Source organism: Staurois parvus, unplaced genomic scaffold (genome assembly GCF_062004578.1).
Source record: "Staurois parvus isolate SC_StPar_1 unplaced genomic scaffold, SC_StPar_1.0 ptg000090l, whole genome shotgun sequence".
In the NCBI taxonomy this organism is placed as follows: Eukaryota; Metazoa; Chordata; class Amphibia; order Anura; family Ranidae; genus Staurois; species Staurois parvus.
The window spans coordinates 22625569-22639324 of NW_028317886.1; the positions used below are offsets into that span (position 1 = coordinate 22625569).

The following is a 13756-nucleotide window of genomic DNA, read 5'->3' on the forward strand; positions in this document are numbered from 1 at the left end:
TTTACATTCATGTTAGCACTTCCACCAGGCAGCACTAGGGTCGTTGGTTCGAATCCTAACCATGGCACCACTGGCCTGGAGTTTACATGTTCTCCCTGTGCCTGCGTGGGTTTCTTCTGGGTACTCTGGTTTCCTCCGACACTCCAAAGACATGCTAGTAGGTTAATTGACTCCTGTCCTAATTGACCCTGAGTATTTGTATGTATGAATGTGAGTTAGGGACCTCTCCTTGAGGGTTAGGGACTGATGTGAAAGTATAATACATATATGTGCAGCGCTGTGTAAATTGATGGCGCTATATAAGTACCTGCAATAATAATTAAAAAAACACACTATAATTTCCTTTAGGTTGCTCCCCCTATCCACCCCTCCTCCTCCAACAGATTTCTGGCGTTACAAAAATAATATGTACAGTAACTGCCCTTTTTACTCTTCTGAAGCCATGTTCATATGATGCTCCGATCCCACGCCTTCTTTCTTCATCTGCTTACCAAAGGCTTTTCCGGATATCCTGTATGCACACTTCATATTGGCTTTCCAGTTGTGGGGTCCACTCAAGATCACAGCGAGGATTTTGCAGCAGTGCCATCAGCCCAAGAAGACTGTCGGGAACCAGTCCGCTTGGGTACATCTGCAGTGCTGAGTTAGTGGTCCCCTGCACCTGGAAACTGTGCCAGCAAGGACCTTTTACTTCACAAAGTAAGAAGCAAAAATGTCCATCTCTATTACCCTGAGATGAGCTTTAAAGAATTTGGACAAACAAATGTTTGTGTATTAGGGGATTTAAAGAGCAATTATAATGTGGAGTAACTCTAGGCAGCCAATCAGATTTGACTTCGCTAGAATGGAAACTGTAGATGATGAAATCGAATTGACTGCTATTGGGTAGTGTCCTCCGCACACTGCCTTTTATTTAAAAGGCCTGATAACCTAAATGTTAACTTTAAAGACCTAAAATGAAATGCAGCAAATGCATTGCTTAGCAGAAAAAACATTTTAATTGAAAACAGACCTTGGAATTCTGTTTTAAAAAACAACCACATTAGTAAAAAACAAACAGATTAAAAATAACATGCCACAGGCTATATTGTAATATTTTATTCGAGTAAAATACTCTCTGAAAGACCACAGGTTCATGGAAACATACACAGTCATTTATCAAACTGGACATGTTAAAAATGTATATTGTTTACTTTAGCCCAAATCTCTTATATTTTTAACTAATTCCCTTAAAAAGAGAAGAATGTGATTCAGAAGATAACATCAAATAATTAAATTATTTGTAGTTTTAGAGTATTAAAAAATGTTAAAATGATTTGTATATCAAATACAAAAAAACAAAAGAGACCTAGGTAAGCCTTCCCGTGGCTTGATGAGCTATATAAGTATACTGGATTTGTTACACAATATAATAAAATGTATCATAATAACCACCTTGGTGGTCATGAGCCTTTGTATACAAAAAGAAAACCACTACAGCCATTTGGACCTCAGAAATCTAAATATATAACCAAGTATCTGCCATTAGGTTTGAAGCTGAAGTCTGGGCACCACCAACTGAATAGCTTTAGAGGGGTTAGCTGGTTAAATTTGCTGTGTATTAATTCAGAATTTTTCTATAAATATCCTAAAATACTAGGCTTTTAGTTGCATTGGATAGTACAGCTCCAACTGTACATCTGCCCCACTCAAAGCCAGCACTGTAGGTATGATATAGACTCCAGTGTTGGTGTCATGTCTTTGCTTGCCGTTCACAAAACACACCCTATGATGACACTGCGGTCATGCCCTTTGTAAATAAGCAAGTGCAAACAGGGCCGAGACATGACATCAGTACTGGTGTCTATAATACCTGCAGCACTGGTGTTGGGGATAAAAGTACATCAGGGGCTGTACTATCTGGCCCACCTAAAAGCCTAGAACTTAGGCAGTATGAAGAAAAGAACCACTGAGTTGTGAAACAGCAGAGGTAACCTGATAATAACCCTTCTGAAGCTATTCAAATGTTGGTGCCCCAAGTTCAGCATTAAGTACACCAATACTGCTCAGACATTTGCTTTTTTGTTAAATGAATCCCAACATGCAGGATTCACATAGAAGCTTATAGTTTGATACATATACATACATGGTAGAAAATGACTCTAATAAATAGATTGGATTCCTACACTTAAATGCACCTGAGTATAAGTACACAGCATTGTCTAAATGTTATATTTATATTAAACACTAATAAAACAGGTATGTACATTAATTACATGAACATGAACTACCACAAGATCACATTACAACATTTTAACAAATTTGCACATAAACCATTTCTGAGGGAGTAACAAAACTTTAAAGAGCATAGCTTGGTAAAAGGCGGATGTCCGTAAAAATGCATTTCCGAATTTAAGACATTGTTCAGTGGGTTTATGCCTCTTGTTATTTAAAATATTCAGATTTCCAAAATAAGTGCATAGAAATGTAACCAAATGAAAACAACAATATTAGATACGTCAGGATTAACTGCAATAACTTTTACATGCATGCTTTAGACACATGGCCTTGATTCTAAGAAACCAAAATGCTATTTAGGAGCATGAGAAAAACAGTGGAGTAAAATTATTAAGTCCTCATGCATACTGGACGTTTTTACAGCTGCTGTTTTTGGCTTTTGGCGTTTTTTTCTACAGCCAGGAAACTCCCCAGCGTGTTATCCTATGTGTACATGCACACATAGGCATTAATCAGCATTTTTTGGCAGGGGCGTTTTTTGGCTGGAAAAAAACCCAGAACTAATGGGTTTCTAGAGGAATTTTTAAGTCCTCATGCACAGCGGATATCTTGATAACGCTGGTAATGTTAGCCGTGTAAAGTCACGTTAAAAATTTGAGTATTTCAGCTTTTTTTAGCATTTTTGCATCAGCGTTTAGCTGTGTTTTCCTACGTTTTTCCGTGTTTGCGTTTTTTAACCAAAAAAATGATATTTTTGGGTAAGAAAAAGTCCACAAATGCCGGTTTGCAACGTTTTACTGCATTTTTCAGCATTAGAGCATTTTTACAGCTAAAAAACTCCTCTAGAAACCCACTAGTCCTGAGATTTTTTTCCAGGAAAAAAATGTCCCAGCCAAAAAACGTTGATTACAGTCTGTGTGCATGGACACATAGGATAACATAGGATAACATGGTGGTGGGTTTACTAGCTGTAGAAAAAAATGACAAAAGCCAAAAACAGCAACTGTAAAAACATCAAGTGTACATGAGGACTTAGCTGTAAAAATGCTCTAATGCTCAAAAACACGGCAAAACACGACAAAACACAGTAAAACGCAGCAAGCTGGCATTTTTGGACATTTTATATGAGCAAAACTTTTTTCTATGTGTAAAAAAATGCTAGCAAACTCTGCAAAACGTGGCTAAACACTAATGCAAAAATACTAAAAACCTGTGAAAAACGTACGTTTTTAATGTGATTTACATGGCTAACACTACCGGCATTATTAAAACGCCCAGTGTACATGGAGCCTAAAACTGGAGCACTCAGAATTTGGTGCTGCTGTGCATGGTAGCCAATCAGCTTCTAACTTATGCTTGTTCAGGTAAGCTTTGGTAATAAAACCTGGAAGCTGATTCGTTTCTATGCAGAGTTGCACTGGATTTTAGTAAATAACCCCCAGTGTAATCTATGACAAACAGTCATAAAATCTACTCGGTACACTAAACCATAGCATTAAAAATTACAACATTTGTTTTCCATTGTGACCAATCAGCATTGCTTGTTTATGTTTTGTATAAAATTAAAAGTAAACTTAATGGGTTTCTGTTGACAAGTCAACTCATATGCTCTCAAGCCTAGTACACACAATCAGAAAATGGGACATAAAATAACGCTTTCAAAACGATCGTACGATAAACTGACTGTTAGTACACAGCTTTCATCTGAAATCATTTGAAGGGACAAGCATGAACATTTTTTGCGTACGATACCAGATCGTACGATTTCGTTTAATCAATACAGTATTCATCTGAAACATATCGAAAGAGCAAGACCACGCATGCTAAGGAATGAAAGAATACATTGCAATACAATTTTGTTGTATTGCAAAACAAACAAAGTTGTATTCTGTCATACAAGAATTTTTGTAATGTTAATAATCTCTTCATTTTCGATATGAGACTAGCATGCAAAAAAACTCTACAAAAAAACTGACGATCATTCTTCCAATATTCTCATCATATGTACCAGGCTTAAGAGTGGCCTTAGATAGGTAAAGGGCTCTCTGAAAATGACAGCAGGTAGGACATCTGGTCATCGGGGTCAATCAGCATTGCTTAAGTGTTCAGACTCATGTCACCTCCATTCTTTGCCAACATGTGACAGCAGCACATAGTACTTCACCTCTACCACTGAAAAGAGAAAACTGATGCCTACTTGTTTGAAGATTTTCAACAAATTGTGCAATAAGACTCCCTTATGACCACAGGTACATATCCTTAGAGAAGGTCATAAATGGCCCAATTGTTTCATGGTTTTCAACTGAAGTGTTGCTTGGGAAGTTAAGCCGGCAGTGGCCACCCTAATTGATAGGTTATTCTTGTGTGATGTTTATAGCTAGCTTTTACTGTGTTATACCAATGGCATGATTATATGTTAAATATGTAAAGAATTCTATTGTACAACTGCATGAATAGAAATGGTATAATTTACATGTACAGATGATCTTATCAATTAGCCTGCAACAGTAACATATATGGAGAATACTAATGGCTAGCCCTCATCATTTACGTTGGGTTTTGAAAGTTGTGCTTCACAGCTGTAAAAGTATAGAAGCAGTTGTATTTGGAAAGGGAGGTTTGATATTATTCTGTTCAGCACAAAACTGGTAGCATTCAACTTTTGGTGCTGATAAGTCACGCCCAGGATATTGGCTCTTAGATTACATTTAGGTTTAAAGCTGAACCCAAAGCATCTCTGCATTCATTAACGCATAATTAAATATATGTTTAATACAAGCACTGTAAGTACCTGGGTATTGACCTCTTGCAGTCCTTGTAGAGCAAAGCTCACTCTAGGGGAGGGAGAAACAGTGCAAAGAACCAATCAATTGTGTTGCAGTCCTCATGTGTCAATAGAGGACATACTGATATGAGGAGAGAGCAGAGTGACAGAGAGGTGACCTCACCAATGTGCTGCTTCTCCTTTCACTGTCCCCTCATGGGCTAGGGGAATGGACATGGCCTGTAAGTGTTACTTACCTGCAGCAGAGAGCAACCAAGTCCTCCTGCCCTGCAAGATAGGGTGGTGCTGTGCGGCAGAGCTGTGTATATCTCAGGACTGGATGAAGAGAAAAACAAATCATATGGCAGGTGAAACAGCTACCATACAGTATATGTATTTCATATTATATTTAGCTGTTTGCCTGGAGTTGAATTTAAAGGTAAAGGTTTAAGTAAAGGTCTGGCTTTCAAGGGTTAAAGTGTTACTAAACCCAGGACCCTGCATTCGCTCTATCTGGTCTCCCACAGTACACAGAACAGTAAATATAAACTGCTAAATACCTTTTCTCATCAGCAGTTAGAGAAATCTTGTGACTTCTAGCAGTGTTTAGCAGAGCACTGGTTAAAGTTTGTAGGAGGAGTTTTCTTTCTGCTATAGAAGATGCAAGACCCCTGACCTCTGTCTGGACAGTGCTGATTGGCCCTGTACTGATCACATGCACTCTCCCAAGAAAAAAAAAACACTCTACCAATGCACACCTAACTGAGCATGTGCAGAGTGTCTCCACACGATATGTCTCATCAGGAGATAAGAGGGGGGCATTGGAAGAAGGGGAGGATCAGAGAAGTCAGTATCAAACAGAATTTTTACACAATGTAGAGGATTAACTCCTTATGTTCCACAGTGAGTATAACAAGCATGCTTTACTGCATATACAGACTTATTTTACTGTTGTGGGTTTAGTAACACTTTAATTATTAGATTAAAATGTATCAACATTGATCTTATGAATAATGTGCAATTCTTTTTGCCTGTGGCTCCATCAATGTTTACCTCCAGCCTAAGGTCCATACAGAGGAATCTGGAGGAAATGCAGCTGGGCTACACATTAGTGAGGAAGGAGGCAATTACAGCGTGACTCTGCACAGTCCCTCTGACCCGGTAGAAGATGGGACTTGTAGTATCTTCAATGTGTGATACCAGTGAATGGATGACAGGCAAAGCTGCATTAAAAATAAAAATGGGGGGAATATTTGTTTTAGAGGAATGGTGTATGCATCCATGTTTTACATTGTACCTTAAATGTGGCCATAACATAATTTTTGTAGTCCAAAGAGATAATAAGGAACAATACTAACTGATAACAATCCAGAGGCGACAGTACAGGATTTTGCAGCTCACATTAATTTTTTCTTAGTGAACAGCTATAATAAAATGCTTTCAATTGTATACTTAACCACTTACCCTCCAGAGGATTTACCCCCCTTCCTGACCAGCCCATTTTTTGCGATACAGCGCTGCGTTACTTTACCTGACAATTGCGCGGTCATGTAATGTTGCACCCAAATGAAATGTATGTCCTTTCTTTCCCACAAATAGAGCTTTCTTTCGGTGGTATTTGATCACCTGTGTATTTTTTATTTTTTGCACTATAAACCAAAAAAGACTGACAATTGTGAACAAAAAAACAATATTTTGGACTTTTTACTATAAAACATGTCCAGTAAAAAAAATTTTAAAATCTAATTTCTTCATAAATTTAGGCCAAAATGTATTCTGCTACATGTCTTTGCCAAAAAAAAATCCCAATACATGTAAATTAATTGGTTTACATGAAAGCTATAGCATCTACAAATGGCAGTATATATACTGGAATTTTTTTTTCTATACTAGTAATGGTGGCGATCAGCAACTTATAGCGGGACTGCAGTGGGCATTTTGACACTGGGTGTGAACTGACTAACTGCCACTGACATCCCACTGACACTAATACAGTGATCAGTGCTAATAAAAAGCACTGACACTGTACTAATGACACTGGGCAGGAAGGGGTTAACATCTGGGGCGATCAAAGGGTTAACTGTGTGCTGTTTTATTATGTGTGCTGTGTGTGTTTCACTTGAGAAACATGCTGCTGCGTATTTCTCTGTTGTTATTGCTGGCAGGAGAGAGACCTGTGGCGCCAGTGGAGAATCTCTGGCCGGGACCCAGTGATTGACATCCGTAGTTGCCAATGGTGGTGCAGGTAGGGTGGCATGAGCGCGCCCCCTACCCGTAAATGCAAATCAAGTGTATATATGTGACTTTGCGCAGCCCTGCCGCCCTGTAGCAGTATTTCTGTTATAGGGCGGAGGGCAACTGGTTAATGGGCCAAAAGGAAGCAAATAAGGGAACCTACACTTTAACACAATGTACATTAATGTAACATTGATGCACTTAACGCACCTGATCAGCAGGCCCAAGAGTTAGGTTAAGATTAGGGCTCAGAATATAATGAGCAGAATTAGTTTTTTATTCTTTTCCAGCACAGGAGATACATGCTGAACGTTACCAGTTCTTGGCACTGAAGTCAACATGCCATAAAATATGCAAATAGAAAAAACACCCTACTGAGCTCAAGGTGGATGTTCTGGCAATGGTGAACCTTACATCTTCAACAGCTGGAAGATAGGTAAGACCGTGTAGCCCCCTAAGGACTGGGGAAACCCAAAAGGAACACTAGAAAAACAAAAACAGAGGGCGCACCAGCCTTACACATTACCTTTAAAAATCTTTTTATTGAAGAAATAAAACAGGTGTGTACTCAAAACAACATATGATATCAAGCTCATCAATCTCCACAATATATAGTCTCTATGGATGAGTATAATTTCACACTGAGAAAGAGGATACCTGCCCTTGAAACGCGTCAGCCATTTGAAGTGTCATCCCCATGTTGGGATTGGTGCTGTGGACCAGACAATACGGAACACTGTGGAGATTGATGAGCTTGATATCATATGCTGTTTGTTAGTACACAACTGTTTTATGTCTTCATTAAAAGGATTTGTAAAGGTAATGCACAAGGCCTGTGCGCCTTCTGTTTTTGTTTTTCTAGTATGCCATAAAATATACAGTACCTTGTTTCAGACAGTAGGGATGTCAATATATTCAACATGTTAAAAAGCAATGTTGTCGGTTGTTTCATAGAAAAAGTACCATTTATTTCAGCACTATCTATTCCATGTATATTGGGAAGCTATCATAGCTAAGTTTTTTCTGTGGTATTGGTATATATATATTTTTCTGGACTTATGATTTGATGATTTCTTTACATATATTTATATATATTTACTAGCGCAAATTATTTATTAATTGGTACACTTTATATATGGTGTTTTTTTTGCAGCTGGTACACTATTAGTAAGTTATACAATTTTGACCATAGGCGCTATTATTAATTTTTCTTATAGCTAAGAGTGAGCCAGGAGTTCGACTTTAACAGGTATCTTTCATTCAGGGGCGGACTGACAACTCCTGGCTGTCTCTTTCCACAACTTTCTGGTTTCCCTATATGCTTTGCAGCTTCCCCTCAATTTCCAAAGACTACATATCCCATGGTACCTTGCTGCCTGCAAGCAGTGATTCCTGTACTGACTCCACCCCCTGAAACTCCTCTTCTCAGCACCTCTGTAGCAGGGGCGGACTTACAAATCATGGGGCCCCCGGGCAATAGGGGATCATGGGGCCCCTGTGTCCTTGCCCAAACTCAAAAAAGCCTATGAAAAAGGTACCAGGGGCATCTCATGGGGCCCCCTAGTGACCCCGGGCCCTCGGACAGTGCCCGAGTTTCCAAATGGTCAGTCCGCCTCTGCTTTCATTTCAAAGAGACATGTAGTTTAATGAAATATGTATTATTTTAGTAAAATGAAAGGGAAGTTATCCAGTTACAAAGGGGTTTTCGACTCCACACACATGTACTGTATACATAGTATATGAAAAAATGCCCACATTTGTACAAGCTCGATCAGAATACATTGTAGCCCTGCCAATATCTGTCTAAACTATCATTAAAAAGCAAAGATACTACTAACATCTAAGTTTCTGTTATAATGTTAGAAAATATGGAAACAGTGTAGAGAATTAAATCAAGAATATGTGCTGTGAAAATGTACCCACATTGGAAAACATCCATAAATCACAGTAGAAAATGTTTACATAAATTCTATGAACACTGTGGTCCTGCTCACCAATAACCCTTAGGATGGAACTTTTGTGCTGATTTTCACTTTGAAATATCATTTGTGGGGATCTGTCAAAAAACCTTCCTCCTTGATTAGGCAGCTGCAAAATTTCATCCCTAAAGCACAGGTTAATATGCGCATATAGCTGTAAATACACTTTGGATTTAATAGGAAACATGTGAAATACCCTTTACCAATAGCAAAAACAGTATTGCCTCCCTGACGGGACACAAATCTGCTCCTAATTAGAGTGGGCGGTAGGGTGCATTAACTAAACGTAATCTGAAACTGGATGGCAAAATTTGTACAGAATGATACTTAAAACAAATTACTTGCATTGCAGCCAGGCACAGCTTGTTGGTACTTCAGTACATTTATGTTATGTGTTAGTGTGATGAACAAAATTCATATTTTATTATTTGAATGAACAAATATAATCCATCTGTGCAAACCTTATCTGCTGTAAGGTGACATCAAAAAGTTTTCTTCTAGAGCACCCAGGCAACCCTGTTTGGGTAGGTAAATTGCTTCCCTGTGATCAGTAGTTCCAGTGAACTGGTAGAAGGCCAATTATGCTGTTTTTGATCAATTAGAAAGTGGAGCAGCATGAAAATACATCTCTCCAGTACCATTATGAATCATATTTTGAATCATTATTTCGTAGCCCCCTAGATGAGCTTACCTTAAGGGGTGGGACAAGTAATTTTTAGATTTTTACCATTTTTTAAAACTATTTTAGAATGCAGTAATAATTGGGTGGGTGTGTGGGGTGGTGGGGTAGTATTCTTTACTCCTGAGTTAGACCATTTTATTAGTTTGAGCAGGACCTTTTAACTAGATAAAAGAAGGGGGGATAGCCCAAAACAAGTATACTCTAGGAATACTAAATATTTAGACTGGGTTTATATAATCAACTAACTATCATCCCAAGATACACTGAATTCCAAACTGTATCCAAAAGCTGCTTAAAACATGTTTCATAATGACATAGAAGATAAATTTGGATTATGATTCTTTTAGATCGGCAGCAACTCATGATTTAAAGCCTCTTTGAAGGTTTGAGTGTATTTTTTTAATGAACACATATTATTTCAAAAAGAAGGTCTTGCCCAGATCAACCATTATCAACCATTAGGCAACTTGCTTTTCTTTCAAACTTTAAATGGAAATATACTAGGCAGTATATGGTTGGTTATTAAGGAGAACATCTTGATATTAATTTCTTTCAGCTGTGTTTCCTACTCATTACAATGGAAAATAAATAATTTACTGACTTCAGTAAAGGTCTTTTATGTACTATAGTTAAAGGAGTTAGAAATGAACAATTTTCAGCAAGAATTTGTAATTGAGAAGTTTTATAACTCTTTTTTTCATTTTGATGACAAATATATGCCATCTGACCAGTAAAAATGATCAATTATGCATAACACCTTGCTGAACAAAATCACCTTTGTCAGTAACACATTTTAATGTGTTCTTTGCCATGCTTGAAAAAACCCCACCTTTTTGCACATAGATGGAAAGTCTCTGAATACTGAAGTGCTGTAAAATGCATATCTTATGCCTAATATTTTAGTGTGCCAGAAAAATGCCAGTACAACACATGCTATTATACAATATCTCACGATCCTCTATGATTTCCATTTAAAAAATATACATATTTATATATGTTAAATAAAAATTGTTATATACAAAGAAATTATAGGTTTATATAATAACTCCATAGAAATACTGTTTGCTTTTTCACCCCCTGCAGACAGTAGGGAGAGCAGTACATTCAATATTATTTGGAAACATGATAAGTAGAAGCTGCCAGCACTCAGTTCAACAAAGACTGGTTCTAGATTATTTGATGATCTTCAACACTGACAGAAAAAGTGGTTGTGTGTCAGTATAGCATTGTACATTCCATCACCACCTAGAAGTCTGTAGAACATCATTGGTCCAACGGCTCACGCTGCCGAGCATTAGACATAAAAGACTGTATTACAGCCAATGGAGAAGCTTGCAGCTTAGATTTGACTGTTGTCCAGTAAATCTCTAAAATGGAACGGTGCATCCAGCATTGCCTGGGCATTTACTTTTCTTCATTTACAAGACAAGTTTGTTCCTTTGTAGAAAGTAACCACTTTTATTGCGTGGTTCATAGTCTTGTTGTCCTGAAGAATGTGGCTAGTTGAGGCTGTCCTTGTGAATACTCCTGTCTGCAATGTAGTAGTTTTGGTCATGATTTTTCCACTGCATACTGGTCACAATCATGGGGGATGTGCTTGTCAGGGTCTTTGATTGACAACAGCAGCACAGACACGACTAGAATAAAAAAAAAAGGTTACCTTGATCCGTATATATCTACATAATTATATAATACATAAGTATTTATAAATTAAATAACATTCACATTTATCCTCTGCCACCAATGACACAAATTGTGGTTGGTGGGGAGCCTGTCAGTAGTCAAAGGTTTATAGCACATTTCCAATAAAAAATACCCTATGCTTGAATGATGGTCCATTCTTTAATTTACATGGTTTTTGTTAAATATAGTATAAACTCAAAACAAGAGACGGAGTAAGATAACAAGGGTTCTGGCATACCATTAGCTGGCCGCCATAAAAGCTAAGGTGTTTAAAGTATCTACAGCACAGGTGTCAAACTGGTGGCCTCCAGCTGTTGCCAAACTACAAGTCCCATGAGGCATTGCAAGATTAACAGTTACAAGCATGACTCCCAGAGACAGAGGCATGATGGGACTTGTAGTTTTGCAACAGCTGGAGGGCCGCCAGTTTGACACCCCTTATCTACAGTATGATAAAACTGTCCTTTTTTTGCAGAGACAGTTTACAATCATCTACGAAAGCATTCCATATTACCAATAAATAAATGCACCATTGACTATTGAACGCAACCCATAATTCATATTATTCATGCTGACAATTTGTTATAGAACTTAAAGGATAAGTTCACCTTTTAATAAAAAATAATAAATGCACATTTTTTGCAGGTAAAATAATTGCTATATTGATATTCACATATCAGTGTTTTCTGAGAACAAGCACACTCATCTACAGTCACTTCGTGAGAAAAATTCCCAGTTTGGACAGACTATTTTACAGACACTGAACAGTTTCTTACCTGGAAACAATTTTTAAACTTCTTGCTTACGAAGTAGAGCGCAATTGGATTAATACAAGAGTTTAATGCTGCCAAGTTAATGCTGATAAAATCCATAACCAGCAGAAAGCTAAATATCAAAAGAAAAAACAATTAAACTGTTGTCTCTCTGAATTTTTGGTATTGCATCTTAATATAATTAGCTAAGGTCTCAGTACAGAACATTTGGAGACAGACATTGATGTAACCCAAAACACACCACTACGAATCATATCTTACTCGGAATGAAACAGACAGTATTATCCTGTAATACATCCCATCTGTTTAACTTCATTATTTGAATAACACATTTAAACATTTTAAAAGGAGTCAGTCCAATGGGACTCCACCATATTGCTGTAATTCTATGATTTATGCATACACTCCTGTGGTGTCTGAGTATAGATTCACGTGTAACTTATTTTTACTGTGATGATACCTGTTTGGGCAGAAACAGCTCTGTAGGTCATTTTTGAAAACCAAGCTAAGCATTTGGGTTTATTTAAAGTCAAAGTGCAAAAATAGATTGCATGCAGTAGCTACTGGGATTGATATACTAGACTGTGCACTTTGCAAGAGCAATTTCTCTCTGCAAGTGCAGTCTCTCTGAAGCTTATTAAATTAGGGGAAGCTCTGCTGACTTCCATCATCCAGTCATGTACAAGCAAAACTTGTAGGCCCCATGTACACGGGACACTTCTGAACGATGGAAACTGACTGCTGGAAAACGTCCAGGTTAAAAAAGGTTAAAAAACGTCTGTTTTGCCGCATTTGCATAATGTGTTTATGCGCGTTTGCGTTTAGAAGCGTTTTTTAAAGATAAGCACAGGAGAACCTCACAAATGCCCAGAATCCACTGAAAAGTGGTAAATTATTAACTATTTTAGACTGTTTCATTGAAATACAGAGAGTAGAAGCAGAGACAGCAGTACGTGTTGAAATTAGCTTAGGTGTGAGTTGCTCATTAACATTTCTTTTGTTTCCAAGAGTGGGAAAGTTGTCTGGTGGAGTGAGTCATTAAGTCCACCTGGCAGGGGGTGTTTATGAGGAATTTGAGGTGTGAATGGTCATTAACATATCTTTTGTTTCCAAGGGTGGGAGAGGTCTGAGGTGTGAATTAGTCATTACAATGTGTGACAAGCTTGGTGGGAACATCCTGTGTTCAGTGTTTTGTCCATCCCAGTACCTTGAAAACACTTTCTATGCATTTTTCATGAGGAAAAAAGGCTCTGGACAGCATTGGGAACTAGAAGAGTTAAAAAAAAAATTTCAGACGCAAATGCTTATAAATGCGATTTGCCGTGTTTAGCCGCATTTACAAGCGTTTTGCGTTTGAAAACACTGATAAAATCAACTGTTGAACGCAAGTTTTCTGCGTTCAAAAAAACGACTGTAAACTCAA

At 37.8% G+C, this 13756-nt stretch overlaps 1 protein-coding gene across 1 annotated transcript in view; it reads right to left on the reverse strand.

Moving 5' to 3' along the window:
* Positions 1 to 1083: 1083 nt before the first annotated feature.
* Positions 1084 to 13756, reverse strand: part of EDNRA (endothelin receptor type A) — a 119395-nt gene continuing 106722 nt past the window's right edge. The window contains exons 7-8 of the mRNA XM_089670481.1: positions 12337 to 12445; positions 1084 to 11514 (exon numbers count right to left, since the gene is read on the reverse strand). Of these exons, the coding sequence (XP_089526607.1) occupies positions 11377 to 11514; positions 12337 to 12445 (247 nt within the window). The 3' untranslated portion in view covers positions 1084 to 11376. The remainder of the gene's footprint in view (positions 11515 to 12336; positions 12446 to 13756) is intronic.